The sequence below is a fragment of the Hetaerina americana genome, unplaced genomic scaffold (genome assembly GCF_022747635.1).
Source record: "Hetaerina americana unplaced genomic scaffold, ioHetAmer1.1.p SCAF_37, whole genome shotgun sequence".
Lineage (NCBI taxonomy): Eukaryota > Metazoa > Arthropoda > Insecta > Odonata > Calopterygidae > Hetaerina > Hetaerina americana.
In genome coordinates, this window is record NW_027286952.1 from 891,750 (window position 1) to 909,416 (window position 17,667).

Here is a 17,667-nt window from a genome sequence, read left to right on the forward strand (position 1 = left end):
CACTTCTCACTAGTACCCCTGGAATCCCCGCCGCACTAAGAGGGTTGATCAGGAATTGGGGATGAATATGATCGGCATTAATTAGACCAATCAATAGAAAAGAATGTACCCCTCCTGAGCCCCCAACAGAAGGTAGTGCATGATACATTAATGAAGGCAATGTAGGATTTAAGATGGAAATGGTGGCTTATTTTTCCTGGATGCCCCTGGTGGAACTGGGAAGACATTCCTCATATCATTGCTTTTGAACACTGTTCGTGCGAGATCGGGCATTTTGGTGGCAGTTGCTTCTTCTGGCATAGCGGCCACATTATTGGAAGGATGCCGTACGGCTCATTCAGCAATAAATTTGCCGTTTAACCTACAAAATTCTGAACAAGTGACACTCAACATTTCGAAGCAGTCCACAATCGAAGCAGGCCAAAATTTTAGTAGACTCTAAAATCATCATATGGGACGAATGCACGATGGCGCAAAAAACGTGCATTGGAAGCACTTGACCGGACATTAAAAGATCTGCGCAATGTCTCGAGGTGCTTAGGTGGCGCAACGATTTTACTGTCGGACGATTTTGGCCAAACACTGCCATTCATTCCAAGATCGACTGCTGTCAATGAAATAAATGCTTGCCTCATATCATCAAATCTGTGATGCTATGTGAAGCAACTTCAACTGACCACAAATATGAGAGTTGCATGGCTGAATGATCCATCTGCTGAAGATTTCTCCATAATATTGTTGACCATCGGTAACGGCCGTGTTCCTATTGACGAATCGAGCGGATTGATTTCATTTCCTCACATTTTCGAAATTTTGTTTCATCGAAAGATGAGCTCATCAACGAAGTGTTTCCGAACATCATTGATAGCACAAAAATCATAAATGGTAGAGTGAGCAAGCAGCTTTGGCAGTTAAAAACAATGATGTGGATGACTTAAACTTCATAATTCAGAATCAAATCTGTGGCACTCTGCATTCAATCAAATCTATTCACTTTGTAACAAATTAAGATGAAGTAACCAACTATCCATCAGAATTTTTCAACTCCTTGGATGTACCTGGCTTACCACTACACAATTTACAGCTGAAGGTTGACTCGGAGGTCATGATGCTTCCAAACCTAAACCAAACAAAACTATGCCATGGAACACGTTTATGATTTTAAAAAACTGATGATCAATGTGATTCAAGTGACTACAAGGAAAATTCAAAGATGAAGTTCTCACTCTGAGGATTCCCATGATCTCAACTGACATGCCTCTCGCATTTAAATGAATTCAATTTCCAATTCGCGTCGCATTCGCAATGGCGATTAACAAATCACAAGACCAATCTTTGAGTGTTTGTGGTCTGAATCTATAAAATCCAAGTTTTTCTCTTAAGGTCAATTATATGTGGCATGTTCACGTGTTGGTAAACCACTTGCTTTATTTGTTCTTGCATCTGAGAGCAAAACAAAAAATGTTGTATATTAGAAGGTGCTTGACTCAAGAGAATAAACCCGAAAATATATATGTATACATTGAGTAAAGAAAATGTCTTTCTCACAAGCCATTGTAATACTTTGTTTTAGTTTTATTGAATTTTTTCCCCTTGCATTATTATAACGCATCAAATATGATTCAAATCGGTACAGTCGTTCTTCATTTATAAATAGTGTAACTAAATTGTTCATTAATTTGGTGCTATGAGGATCGTGTGTTCGAATCCCTAATCCTCATATCTATTTCCATGTGAATGAATAATATGTGTGTGTGTATAAACACTGATATAGATTAAATATATATATATATATGTATATATATATGTATATATATATATATATGTATATATATATATATATATGTATATATATATGTATATATATATGTATATATATATGTATATATATATGTATATATATATGTATATATATATGTATATATATATGTATATATATATGTATATATATATGTATATATATATATATATATATATATATATATATATATATATATGTATATATATATATATATGTATATATATATATATATATATGTATATATATATATATACATGTGTATATATATATATATATATATATATATATATATATACATGTGTATATATATATATATATATATATATACATGTATATATATATATATATACATGTATATATATATATATATATATATATATATATATATATATATATATATATATATATATATATATATATATATATATATATACACACACACACACACACACACACAGCCACTTTCACAGCTTGGACAGCACTGAGACTGGTTTCTCAGCCAAGCTTCGTGTCTCCCCACCTAGTCTTAAGTGGTTAGATCCCACTCCAATCCCAGGAGCAGCGTGGGAAATCCAATTGCATTACTTTTGGACCGCTAAAGGGAAAAATTATCAAAGACTAACTAATAATTATCACATTACTCACCTTTCTTTTCATACTCGAACACCTCAAGAGCTGGCATTGCTGGTTTGATTTCTTCCTTGATGCTGAGGAATTGATCACCCTCCCCCACCATGTCCAACACACCACCCCGTGGCAAGGGGGGTGGTGACCCACACGCACTTTCTTTATCACATTTGCTGGCATCGGGCTTTTCATCCCCACTGGCACGCAACTTGCGCTTCCTATACTCTGAAATAGAGAGCTGAAGAAGATGGGAAAGAGAATATTAGGCCACAATAATATGAACTATGCATATTCATTTATTCATAATTTTTTATTCCTTCTTCAATATTTTGTTAAATTATAAATTAATGTAAATAAAAGAGGAAAATCAAATAATAAACAAATAAATGGTGTTGTCACAATTCACCAAAACTCATAGATTACACCAGTATCTTGAGGTATACATTAATATTGGATTGACTGCAACAAGACACAAAAACTAAAGCACTGGACCTAATAAAATAATTTGTAAGTGGCGCTTTGACAAGTAGATTTTACAGCAGTACTTTTACATAAGGCTAACTAATTGAGCACGAAACTCCATTGGATACACACAATGACTGCCATTGAGCAGAGGTAAATTTGATATATCTACACCGATACATGGCAGGAAGGGGTTAAAGCGAGCACATGGCCGAGCGTTATCAGGATGTCTGCCTACTCTTAGTATAATTATGTTCTTCAATCGAATTCTTCCAGCATGAGGCAGTCACATCAGGAGCCCTGTTTAGTCAGCCTTGGTATTATTACACCAATGGAGTAAGTAATATGAGACAAGAACTTTAGTTGAAACGAAGAGCATATCAAAGCTTACATTCATATTAGATGCAACCAGTGACATTTATTGAATATTTTCATTGAAATTATTTACATGGCAGTTTAGCCAATAATTGTTTCAAGGTCCTTTACAGATGTTTCAAAATTAATAATTTAGAGATTCCAAATAACTTCTAAGTAGTTACAAAAGGATTGCAGGCTTGTGAAATTTTTTCAGTGGATGACAACAGAAATCTTCTCTCTTAATTTAGAATAGAACATTATATAATCCAAGGCCTTGGCATTCTTTTAGCTTTGTCAGAAGAATTCCTTTTTTGGAAAGTTAAATAATCAAAAAGGTGACTTTATAATCATATTATTTCAAAGTAACCACCATAGTGATCCCTTTCCTGGAGAAAGACTCGTTACACAATAAACCTTCTTTTGAACCTGTCTAATGCCGTCCTGTGTAATACACTGGGGGTGACTAATTAGGGCGAAGAGAGGCAGCAGTGCTGCTGAAAAGTATTTAACTTGAAAGTTTCTACCAATATGGTTAAAACTAAATGTTACATTTCAATCCATATTCCAGCTGCACTGTGGCAATTATGAATAAAATCTTATGAAGTATACTTCATATGCTCATGTAAACACTACACATTTTGCAATCACAATATCTGTTTTTCAAAAAGATGCCTACATGGCTTGTTCATATGTGTTTGTGCATCTCAATACACCTATATATTTGATGAATATGGAATGTTCTGGCAAAAAAAGTAGAATTCGAAGAAGTAGGATCAAAGAATAGAAGTAGGCATCAAAGCAGAGTTGCATTAAAAGAAAACTAAACTCTTGAGCATTAGGAAAGCATAAGTTTCTAGGGAAATTGGATACAAAAGAGGATTGAAAGTTAGGTATCACTTTTAACACTATCCAACGAGGAAAGCATGACCGTGGTCTATCTTTTATAAGGAATTTATAGAAGAATTATACTCAAAGAAATTTACGCCAGCAAGTTAAGACATACAAAAAGAATATGATATTGATGAAGTAGCTTAGGTCCAGGCATCTCGATGTTGAGATGGAAAGGGCATTAAGGGAATTGAAATCAAATAAGGCCAACATGGTAAATATGGACCAAATATCCGTGGACGACTTGAATTCAAGAAAATCTGGGAGTACTAGTTGTTATACTATTTAGTTGATTAAATGAGGGGGATTTGCCTGAGAAATTTCATCACCTCACTTTTAGTTCCCATTCCAACGGCAGCAATTGTGAGGGCAACAGAACAATAAGTTTTATTTTGTACACAGTTAAAGTGGATTTCAGCAAAAAGAGGTTCAAATCAATAAGAGAAGCAGGGCAAATGGTTACTGAGGGGATGATCACTCCGTGATGGCATAGCAGTAGTGAGGGCACTAATAGAGAGGAACACAGGATACAATGAGGATGTATTTGCCTGGTTCATAGATTTTGACATGGCATTTGATAGAGTGAATGGGGCAAAACTAACGATTGTATCGCAGAAAACAGGAATAGATTGGAGTGACAGGAGGCTAATTCTCAACCAATGCAAATGTCTCAGACTGCTCAGGTGCAAGAGGGGGATGGGCAGTGTTAGGATGAGGAGTATAGCAGGGATTCTGTCTGCTATCATCTATGCCATTCAACGTACTTATGGATTAAGAGGGGAGAGGGGTATGAGAATAACTGGAGACAGGAATAAAAATTGGTGGATAACTTATTTAGTGAGCCAGTCAGCCAAAAGGGTTGTAAGTATAGCCCAGCACATTAGAGAGGCAGCACCATAGGTAAAGCATCAATCAATGCAAATGAAATAATGATTACGCAGTTTTTGAGAAAAAGAAAAGCAGAGTAAAATACAAAAATGGGAGTACATAAACTAGACCAGGTGGAATGGCTTACCTATCTTGGATGTGTTTTGGACCAAAATGGGCTATACAGTAGGGACAAAGAAAAAAGGGTTGCATTTAGCTAAGAAGCTTTCACAAGGAAGAGAGAATTGATGACAGGCATGTTGAGAAATGTTCAATGATAAGATTGATTGAATTACTGTTTTGTATGCTGCGAAAACAAGGTAATTGAAGCAATACAGATGGGAGTTTATACAAATATCTAACCCGATTCTTTAGCCAGGAGATGGCATTGGGGAGCTATTTCACTCAACAAAGGAGATATGGACAAGGACACAAGAGGAAAGGATAGTATGGAAAGCAAACATACAATGCCATAAAAAATAGGAACAGTGCATTCTGAGGGACACATAACCAGAAGAAGGAAATGAGCCACATTGGCCATTCAAACATGAAAACCTGCCACATGGCAAATACATTCTTTCATATGGATACAGATTTAAGGAAAAGGGATGGGGACACAAAGGATGAACACAGGAATGGTGGGAGGGGTGGAATCGAGTAAATCAGTAAGAAAGTAAACTAGAATTGCAGATCTTTGATTACTGGGCCGATGCCCTAAACCACTTGAGTTATCGAGGAACTGTATTTTACACTGTATTTCATTCCTGCAATTGTCTTTCAAGGGTTTTCCTATTTATTTTCCTTATATCTATATCCATTCCATTCTTTGAAACTCGTGGAACATCTTCAAATCCACAAGACCAGCACCTCAGGTTCCCCAGTCCCTTCTCCCCCCGTCTACGGATGTGAATAATAAATCAAACAAGGGAGCGAGATGGCAGACATGTAAAACAACCTTATACGTGGATAAATATTTCAATGGAGAACTTACAATTGGGTTTCCACCACATTATCCATTATTTACAATTACGGGGAGAATTCATACCATTGATTACCTTGGTTATTAATTTTGATAAACTGCATATAAAAATACAGTGATTATTACAATAATTTTGATGTGATCCACATCTCCAGGACCAGTTCTAAAATCTTAAATTTAATATCATGAAGGATGTGACATTGTGTACAATCAGCATGCTCTAGGTACATCCATACACCATGAAGTTTTCTGATGCAATGAATGACTGCAACTTGAATAATAGTTACAAAGCATGGCGTCATGGAGTATGTCTATGACTAGCTTCAAGCAGGCAAGACTTATGTTAAATTTTCATTATGAATTGAGAATTTATGCATACATTCAAAGAAAAATTAAGTCACAGAGTTACACCAACCTTTCTTTTTGCAGCTGGTTGACTGGTTGATTCCTTCACTTCAGGAAATCCCAGCTCCTTGTGAGAAATACCATTTTTCCTGAAACTTCCCAAAATGCTGTCACTCTCCTCCGGGCAACACCCACCACCGAGGGTGCCACTCCTCTCACCTCCGCCACCCCTTCTCCTCCTCCTCCCCCCGCCTCCTACCTTGCCACCACTCTCCTCCCCCTCCTGTTTCACTCGGTCCATCAGGTCCTTCCCATCACTCCCAACCTCCTCGGCATTCGAGGGCACTTCCGAGGAACCACACAAAACGGTCACTTGCATGGCTGCTGGCCTCACCTTGACCTTTGCGTGCCCACTTGCCTCCTCTGGCCCCACCCCTGCACACAGTGGCGTGCCGTGGTCACATTCCGCGGCACCCCCACCACCCCCTGCTGCCACCGCACCTGCATCTTCCTCCTCACCGCCCCCCCCTGCATCCTCCTCCTCCTCCTCCCCCCCTTCCTCCTCCTCCTCCTCCGCCCCACCCCCTTCGTCCTCCTCCTCTTCCTCCTCCTCATACTCCTCCAGCATGGCCGAATCGTGTGCCGCCTTCCCAGCCAGTGAGATCACTTTGCTGCAGGGAGGGGGGGAGCTGGAGTTGTTGCCGGGGTCGTGCTCGCAGCCACCCAGGGGAGTTGTGGGAGGCGTGAACGATTGCTCCGAAGACATGGACTCTCGAGCCAATCGACGCTTCTTCAGAGGAGTCACATAATCAACCGCTGAGCACGGTGGAGACCCTAAAATTGCAAATACCTCTTACTTCCTGCCAAATAACTGAATTATATCATAATTTAACACTTATAACATATTATTTACAAAGTAATCGCCCTTATGCGGTGGGATTTTTGACTGGAAGTAGAAAAAGAGACATTACAGAAAAGTCACCAGGGAAAGATGGGGGTGATACATACCCAAAAAGTTTATTTCACCTAATATTGGTTATCTGGCAACAGTTACTGATGGCAGGGGTTGCTCATGAAAAGGAGGTATCAATGTGAAGTCAACTTTTATGCCATGTGCCAAATTAAAGAAAAAACCGATAAGTAACCTTTGAGAGTTTTCTGCCCGAGGCGAATATGTTCTACCATTTGCTATGTGATAATTCGATGGTTTCTGGCTCAACTTAACTTTGTGCAAGCTCATGTTCATCAAATTAAGAACAATGTATTTTTCCACTGTTCTTTATTTTAGTACTACTAGTTCCAACGCTTAGGCATCATCATCGGGTACAAATAAGTCAAGTTGCAGTCCTTTTATATGCCACTCACGTGGAGGAAAGGGTGGGTGAGAAAGGGTGAAGGGTGGGGGTAAGAGGAGGAATAGTGATCGACGTTGATGGGAAAGAGGGTGAGCACCTTAAATTCCCAATGCAAAGTAATTAATAATGCAAAGTAATTAATTTCACATGTGGTGATAAAAGATATTGCGGTGATGAATGGGCACAAAGAAGATTTAATATAAAAAATACTACTCAGAAAACTTTCGGCTAGAATATACAATTTTTGGTTTAAACCAGTGAATATGGACGTATAAGATTACGAATGGTATAGACTCCCTTATTATGGACTGATTTCGCAAAAGATAGCCAACCTCTTCCCTAAGGAACAATTTTGAACAGCTTTTTACAATGTGAACAACCTAAAATCATTGATGAATACTATAACAGAAGTGGGAAACAATATAACAAAGTGAAAAAACAAAATAAAAGTGGCATTTATAAGGTAACTTGTAAGGACTGTAGTGCTATATATATAGGTCAAATGGGGAGATGTTTGAATACCTCTCCCATATCCTGGAAGCATCCCCTTCCTTGATGGAAAGACCAAACTACCCCTTCCCCCCACTGTGAACCCACCAATCCCCTTTCCTGATGCTTAACAACCCTCTCCCTCTTCCCATCAACACCGATCACAGCAACCCCTCTCCTTCCCTCCCTCTCTCCTTCACCCCTCCTCTCCCTCATGAATGGTATATTAATGGATCGCAACTTGACTAATTGGTACCCGATGACGACGCCTAAGCGTTGAAACTTGCAGAACCAAAATAGGGGACAGTGGAAAAACACATTGGGTTCTTCATTTAATATGATAGTTCTGTGTTTGTAAATCTATAATTCCAACCTTATAAAAATGCCTGAAAGATTGAAAAATGTACTTTGTATCGCTGAAAAACTTGAATTAACGTTACGGAGTAACAAGGAAAGTTTTCATTTGTCAGTCTATACCACTACCATATATTTTGCATATTTCAGTTGTTTTTCCGTGCTTCATCATGCATCCATAAGCAAATGGAGTCAATTGAGAGTTGGGTGTGTTACGATTTGTGGTATAGTTTTGAGGTACTTACTCGGCAAGTTTAAAGAGATGGTACACTCTTCTCAATGCAATGTACAACTGCTCCTCAAAAGCCTCCACCTTCTCCATCAAAAACATTTACACAGCATTCGCTAAATATACTCAATGCTGCTTACAGAAGTGCTGCCATACCCACAGCCAAACACATATTTCTGCTTCCAATAACTTCAATGAACCATCATTTACATTTCAAAATGATTATCACAATTCTGAAAGGTCACACATAATCCTGATTGTAAACCATAATCTTTTAATACTTGCAGGGTACAATGGAAGCTCGCTCAGTGAGCACCTCGCATAGCAAATTATTCTCATTATGAGCAAAAACATTTTTTCCAATTTACTCAACTTTCCTCAGAAAGAGTAACACGAGGAATTGCAGGAATGAATGATTGCTCGCCTGCCACTTCATCTGGTGTTTAGCACTCGCTCTGCAAGCAGTGTCACTGGTGATCATACATTTTCTCAATCTTGTGCTCAGACATTGTGATTTCATTGCGCATGATTTTAAAATGTCCACATATAAAAAGACACCAAGAGACAGTTGTAACAGAAGAAAAATAACCGTGGAAAGGAAATATAAAGCCATTGAGAAGCTAGAACGACGTGTGGGCATGGCTGATCTAGCATGCCCCCACACACTATCGGTCAGCATCAATGATTTGTGCTCTACCCGAGAACAAAATGAAGGAGATACAATAAAACCATGTGTTTGCACTTTTCTAGGGACCCCAGAAAAAGATTATAATGTGGGAAAAGGGGAATTTTCACTTTCACATGCTTAATTAATGAAGTTATTGCCTTAAGTATCATCATCAAAAGTAACTTCAACCGGAATTTCTTCATCACACTCAATTAAAATCCTGCCTTCCTAAAGCAGTTTGTAGATTGCTCAACTTCCTTTGAATCATACTTCTCCTTAATTTTGTCCTTGTTCGCCCTTAATAGTTCCATAGACTCCGTGTGTTTTCCTGTTTTAAGTCGGCAATACAGGTATTGTTTTAACAATTGTCCTGGTAGATATGGGGCCCCACACCAAGATAAGGTCAAGAGCTGAAAGACAAGTTTCTTTCAATTTCTTCCCTTCACCAGTGCAAATCTCCACAAATCAGATTTAGTCATTCACGCACACCGACCTCAGTCAAGTAGACCATACTCTTCACAGGAACGTACATCAAAACTTCAAGGGTCCTCCTTCACAGACTCATACCCCCATCCGAGGAAAACAGTTTCTTTGGTCAGTACATGTCCTGAATTGAATGTAGAGGAGATAGTCTGGCATAGGTTAAATTTTGATGCCTGTCAGACCTATCTATTCGTCATTGTTGTGTCATCATGGAAGTGCCAGAGAATTCCTTATTTGATCAAATCTATTGCAGGTAATAGTCTGCGAAATTAGGGATAACAATTGAAGAGGATCTTTCAACAAAAAATCTTTCCAGCTATTTTTCTTGTTTTCCCATTAGAAGAATTAGGCTAAAGAATTTCTTTCTGTAATTTTGTGTACCGGGAGATTACTTGAGTGCTTTAGCCAATGATTTATGTTTCACAAAGGTGTAATCATGAGAAGTGCAAAACTCCTTGCTAAACATTTCAAACAAGACATTACCAAACATCAGGCGAGTCACAGAGGTGACAGAATCACAGAGATGAAAATGAAATGACCCCGGGATAACCTTCACGCATTGCAAAGCATGGTGGAATATCAATTTCAGACCAATAATTACCATCACTACGACAAAAAAAATCATTCACTACAACAGAATCACATTCACCACTCCTTAAGAGTTGCAATCACTTGGGAACACTGCAACCTTACGCTTATTCACATGGTTTTATATTGTCTCCGTCACAAGGATTGTCCTCACAATCATCAAAACATCCATTTTAGAGTGTCATCCGCCTGTTCATTCTCCCTAATGACATCTTATAAATTATTGTCAACTTCCCTAAGTATTTCAGCTTGGTTCATTTCCTTCCGTTTTCTGAAGAGGCCATTTCTGAAAGCACAAGGACCTTGAAGGTGAAGGTAGTGACTACCAAATTACCAAATACAATCATAACTAGTAAATAAGCAAAAAAATCAAAGGCAACTAAGTTTAATACACTGACTATTTATATAAATACCTAAATTGACAAATCAGATACAATATATCAAATTAGGTGGCATCTAAGGACAGCTTGTAAAAAAACAGAGGTTACCCTGTGATCCATTTAGAACAGATTGTCTGTAAAACACGAGTTAATTCGTGATCTGCCCTCAATGCGTAAAGAAACATACTTCTATGCACAACAGAGTTGATCTTTTAGAAAAACTAAGGATCAGGTGTATTTCATGGAAGGGAAAGTCTCGACAATCTTTCAAATTAAAAAAAACAAAAGTTTTCAATCCTGTAAATTCCCAATAAAATGATAATAAATTTCTTATGAAGTGTTATGGCAGTGGATTATTTTAAATAGTTTATAACTTAGAGGTTACTGCATTACTGAGTTTTCTGGAACCAAAGTAAAATAAAAATTTTTGATAAAACCAACTTTAGCAGACCCTGAAATGCCAAAGCTACATGAAAAGGAGCTTTAAAAAGTTAAGAAGTTTAAGGGCGTTTTGCTGTCACATAACGGGTCAACACACAAAAAATCTTTGGGTCAATGGGCCCAATCTACCTGGCTGCCACTGTCCATAACACGACAATTCCTTAAGACGCATAAATTTATCATGAATATCTCAAGGTAACTTTCAAGGCATTCAGTAATTCAAAGTGTTGATAGTGCTTTTTATGCTGTCATTATACAAATCCCTGGAAATTAAGTGACCTTACTCTTCAAACTAGTACCCATTCATGCTCACCCTCAAAAATATCTTTGGGTTCTCACACCGCTGGCCACATTTTATAGATGACCAAATCCCTTGAGCTGCATCCAGACTCAACATTCAGGCATTTGAATTACTCAAATTTAGAGATGATGCCATCTTGAAGGATGGCATCCTTCAAGATGGCATCCTCCTCACTCGTTATAAAGCAAGAGGGAACAAACTAAGGCCCCCAGATTGAGGACACAAAAAGTGTAACATAAATACGCCTTTTTGCAACCTCATAAATCCAAGTGCTAGAAGCTAACAAACAACTAGCTGAAGAATAATCGCCATGGTGGGAGTGTTTTATACCTGTCGGTCACAATAATATTTCTTCCTCAATTATTTCTTTAAGAGAGTGAACTTTTACTCATTGTAAAAATGAAGGGCTATATGGACGCAAGGTGGGAAAAAGCAGAGCTTTCCAAAGACAAGTGAAATTTGGTGCCTTCCACATGAATGCAGTTTAATTCTTGTAATAACTTTATTTTATCAAGTTATTGGATACAGATATTTGAATATAGAGATAAGACCATATTTCTTTGTTTGGTGCTTAATTTCATGACAAAGAACACTGTCTTTTTCATCGTTTTTGTAACCATTCCTTGTTTGTGTGCTTTTTAAATTTTATTTTGGTATATTTAAATCACAGAAAATAATCTTCAAGCATAATGTTGTGTTCGGAGAAGTGTAAGCATTTAGTAATGCCCTTAGTAAAAATAAAATGCCAAGATGGATTCATGCAGACAGCGTGAATCCAACTGGGTAATCACAGTTCATTCGCCACACCTTTGCAAAAGGAGTCACTACGGAAGTCCACAAAGTAGTAAAACCAACAGAAATGAAAATGCACAGTCAAAGACTATTGAAGGATAGATATTTCATTGATACTAAGCTTATCTTATAAATATGAAACATTTAGCAAGAAAAGTGCGCATAAATATAAATGAACTACATATGACACAAAGAAAATCTTAAAACAATTACTGACAAGGGTTAATTACCGAAAAATTACCCTGGAGTAATATACCATATATTAGGAAAAAAAGTTTTAAATTATTGAAATGAATCACCATCTGAACTAAAGAGTCAAAGCAAAAATCAAAACATGGATAATCTAGAGAGTTAGATATAGTTTCATAAGAGAAAATTAATACGAAACTAGAGCCAAAAATTGCCCAAGTTACTAAATTAAAAGGAAGAATTGGAAAACTTAAATAAAAGACTGAACGAATGAATTGTTTAATGAACTCAGAACGATGCAAAAACCATTACGCAACTACACGCAAATGTTTGCGCAATTTATCTCAAATATCAAAATATTTACATTCCAACATCATCTGTTTAGCTCCATAGATGGCAGTACTATAGCGTAGGGTGTCCAAACTCAAGCTGCCTTACCATCAGGCACCTGAGAGCATGCTCCCTTACGCCTATTGAGTCTGGACACAGCGTTACTGATAAATTGAACCTTCCTTCAGGCAAAGAATTCATATAGCGGATAGATAATCGACCTAACATTTGTGCTGTTATTGCAATGAATGCCTTCGGATGGTGGTATACACCTTGATTGCATTTAAAGTTAGTAATCAAGTTTCCATTTCAGTAACATTCCATGACAAATGCATTGAGTTGGTGGAATTTTATCTCCTTGTGCTTGCAGCCAGGCTAATGAAATTAGCCCAACATCAAAACCTATGTAATATAGTCTTTAAAATGATGCACAAGAACAGATGGAATTCTGAATTCCTGAAAAATTTCATACCCAATAAATGACCAACTGATGAAGGGGTAATCTGAATTTGAGAAAAATCGAATCCATAACTTCACCACAACAGAAACATATTAAACCTAACAATTTTAACAGAAATGAGTCAATCAGTGGAGGGGTTGAAATGAAGTGGAAATCTTGGATATGTTACCTGCCCTGCTGTTTGGGCTACAGCAGGTGTTCCCTGCTGGGAAGTCCGTTTCATCCCTGATTGCCTGCCTCAGCCACCTCTTCTTAGCCGAGCCGACTCCAGCCTCGGGAGTGGTCGCGGCCCCAGGAGAGACACTCGAAAGGGGCGACCCTATGGCTGCCGCCACCAGTGCACACGCCAAACTCTCCCGCCCAGACGACAAGGGGAGCAGCCCCGTTGGGCCCAAGCCAACGACTGCAGAGTGAGGATACGAGCTCACCTCCACTTTGCTCGCTGGCAAAGGAGACTGCACCGCTGCCAATGCCTGCCCTGTTGGCACCACTGAGACGGCCTCGGAGGGTCCCTTATTCAGCCACTCATTCATGAGGACCTTTTTTGTCTTGGGGAATTTGAAACCGGGAGTAAGAGGGCCCGCAAAGGCAATGCTGTTGATGGGACACTGGGAGCCATAAGGGAGGTTGGAAATGGGCAGCTGGGGGTTGGCCGAGGGGCTCGAGGTGCTTTCGCAAGCCCACGAGGATGAGGGAGATGTGGGAGAAGGAGAGGGTGGGCATGTGGAGAGCATGGACGGCATTGAGGTGGCAATGGAGAGGCTGCCCACTGATGGGTGCGGCTCTGAGGGTGCCGGGGCAGCGGGAAAAGCGGGCCCCTCATCGGCTGACGTCAGATCCGATTCCCCATCACCCGACTGGACACGTGAATTGCGACGCAGAGGTGCAGATAACCGCCCCCTACCTTTCCTTCTGAAAGAGTAATTTAAATGCCATTCTCAGTGGAAGTTAACATGAACTGTCTACAGCATCTTAAAATCACAAAAATGATTGATACATTACGAGGAGATTTTCACCCCAACATAAGCTATTTTCCACACAGTTCAATCAATTTCCCTGAAATCAGTTTTTCCATGAGAGACAATACATGCTCATGGAAATACAAATGTATTCAGATGTGTAGAAGCCATTAATGGCCATAAAACAATGGGGGACTATTGAAATTATTCTGTCTTGTCCCACGCGCCTTGCTCAGATGCTCATCTTGAGTTTAGGTAATCGCTATTCGACCAAGGAGTGTGCTTCTCATCTAAGCCTTTCTTTACATGAATGCTTCTTTCAATAAAGCAATCCTAACATACTGTCTAAATGGGAGAATTGCTGTTGATCTCATTTTTACTTAACATATATTGTAATTTGCTCAGACATAAACCAGTTAGTCAATTAAAACCATCAATTACCTGTAATATCCTACTGAGGATAACCATGAAAAAAATGGTGTTATTTCCTGAAGAGCATCAAATCTTGGAAGCTTTCAACTGATCATTTACACTGCTTTGGTAAGGAGACTATAGACAATTGAATTTTGCTATTTTACCAACATTTCAATGAGAAGATGATTTATTTTCTACATCTTTCTAATTTTATCTTTATTTGTATTTATTATAAGTGCTTTTTTCTGGACTAGTCTTTCATGGTTTCATAAACTTTTCTCTCTGTAATTTTTAAATTAAAACCAAGCCTACTTCAGCTGCAACTGTTGAATAGACTCAAGGCACAGTATGGACCACCAGCAATGTGGTTTTGAGGCAAGGGTTGGTGTGTGTGTGTGTGCCATCCTCTTTTCAATCGCAACACTCTCCTTCTCTTCTCTCCCCAATTGTGAGAACACAAGCAGCACACAGGCCATTTATGATGGGAAAAATCAATACGCCATTCTGGATGCAGTTGCCAAGGGACCAACAATAACCTCCCCTCCTCGAGCCACACTATCTAATATCCCAATCCACATCTGCGTGATCAATTGCCATGCGATACATGTTTCAGCAGAATGAAAAACATAAATCATCCTAGAAAGAGTTTACACAATTTCAAACGTGGGGTATTTGAGAAATATCATTTGCCATTAATTAAAAATGTTAGTTTTCAAATATATGATTTAAATCTTCAAAATCAATTAACAGTAACTTTCATTTAAAATAGAGCCCGACTCTTCATGTGAGCCATCATTAAATGCATTACACAAATTAGTAGTGAAGTAATAGAGGTGTAATTACAAATTCAAACATTACGTTGATTACAAACCACGTTAAATCTAAAATGAGCGACCCACCCCTTTCTCCTGGGCCTCTCTGCCATGGATGACGAGCCGTGCCTCATCTCTGCCCCGTCGCCCTTCTCATCCTCGTCGTCTTCCTCCTCCGTGGCTGCCGCCCTCTTCGATGCCACCACGGCAGCAGCGGCCACCACGGCTGCTGCCACGGCATCCTCCTCCCTCCTCGCACGGCTGCTGCTACCCCCATCACCAACATCCTGCTCCCGGCGCTGCGCCTGCCTCGCCAGCACCTCCTGTCGCCGCGCCTCTGCCTTCTCCAAACGCTCAAACGCCTTCATTATCGCTTCCATCTTACGCTCTTCCCTCGTCTGCAAAATGCCACATTTAACTATCAAGCAGAGCCGCCAACTGGCGGCAAACAGCTTGAAAAAGAGATCACTATTAAGATACACAAGAATAATCTGAGAGCTCGAGTTTTAAAATTTGGCTTGCAGTCAACTGATTCTGTTCACCTACTAAGATGTATTTTCAATGATTAGACCTAATAAATTACATTTCTGGAAATTCTATTCCCATTTATTTTTCAAGGCAATACAAACCTTAAAAATACACAGTAAATTCACATGAATACAGACCAGTATCATCTGGACAGTTTGTGTCCTTTGAAAGGGTCCTTTCCTCACTGAAGATATCTTTCCTCATTCTGATGACCCTTTCACCGAGTCTTTCCTGCACATCCACGTAGTGGGCAGCATTAGCTGTCTGCCCTTGATGAACTAACTCCTAATGGACCACTCCTTTACTACAGTCGAAAAAGACAAGGAGCTATGTTTTCGCTTTTGATTCACTCATTCCGGCCTTTTTGGGCTTGGGGGACTGGTCAGTGCGCCACTCAGAACTTTGGCGTTTTGTTTCTGGGCCAAATCCAAAAACCCAGGTTTCATTACCAGTGATGATGACATTGTCCAATTAATCAGGTTCATTTTCAATACGTTGCAAAAGTTGAAATTTCCACCCAGTTGGTCTTTCGTGACACGGTCGGCATGCAGAGGTTTACAATAGCTGACGTCCTGCCGCTTCCACTGTTTGGAGAGCACTGAGACTGGTTTGGCGGCAAAGCTTATCGTCCCTCCCATTTACTCCAAGTAGTTTGATCACACTCCAACCAATTGGAGCAGCATGGGAAATTCAATTGCATTACTTTCTAAACACACCCTGTATTAGCTCAAGCCAGTTTGCTGGAAAAATTACTTTTTATGAAGTATATCTTCCCTTATCAAGCATAGAAAATGGTTGCCCTGATTATAAAATTGTATAATATCACTGTTTTGAAACAGTAGTAAGCAACAAGAGTTTAAATATTTTGTTGAAAATACTTGCAAAAACATACCCAAATAAATCTTAAATTTATGCACTGCAGCGTTTTTTTGGTCACATCTCACCTGTGGTGCTGCTGCAGCAAAACTTAATACGCATTAGGCAAGTGGGGATGACGCTCCTCTGCAAATACATGCACACATTGTATCCCCCCCCCCCTTGATGAACTCAAAGGGTCCACAGTCATCTAACCTTGAGTAGTAGTAGTATCAGTGTCTCGTATATGCATAGATAATGATTGCTTTTATTACAAATTTCAATAATAACAAAATAAGCAGTAGTTTTTATAGGCTAAGATCATTTGTGTCATTAGGGATGGTTAAGGGGGGGAAGGGTGGAGAGGAACCCGGCGTTGGCATTAGCCTACTCATGTCGAAAGGTGCCAAGGGGTCCGCAGTTTAACGTCCCATCCAACGGATGTCATACTCACTCAAAATGCTCTCCACAAAGCACACCTCAAGTAGGGATTTCTCCAGGGAGAGAGGTCTCCAGGATTTGAACCCAGGCCCTCTCGGTGGAATATCAAAATAATAACAGAAACTAAGCATTGCATAATGAGTTAAAATCATAAAAACCTCACTGAATCAATATTGAAAAGGTTGCCATAAAGTATTGCATTTAAACCTGTAGCTACAAATTAAGCTTCAGAACACGGAAAAAAGGTAGCTGAAAGGAGTTTTGGCACAGTTAT

General features: G+C 39.1%; 1 protein-coding gene across 5 annotated transcripts in view; it reads right to left on the reverse strand.

Moving 5' to 3' along the window:
• The window catches only part of LOC139691535 (inactive histone-lysine N-methyltransferase 2E-like), a 73,803-nt gene that overhangs the window by 15,677 nt on the left and 40,459 nt on the right, over window positions 1-17,667 (reverse strand). For 4 of the 5 annotated variants that reach the window (XM_071589404.1, XM_071589400.1, XM_071589402.1 and 1 more), the window contains 4 exons: window positions 15,657-15,967; window positions 13,554-14,296; window positions 6,397-7,160; window positions 2,447-2,666 (listed from right to left, as the gene is read on the reverse strand). In XM_071589404.1, coding sequence (XP_071445505.1) covers window positions 2,447-2,666; window positions 6,397-7,160; window positions 13,554-14,296; window positions 15,657-15,967 — 2,038 coding nt within the window. The remainder of the gene's footprint in view (window positions 1-2,446; window positions 2,667-6,396; window positions 7,161-13,553; window positions 14,297-15,656; window positions 15,968-17,667) is intronic. The other variant, XM_071589403.1, reaches the window with a different exon arrangement.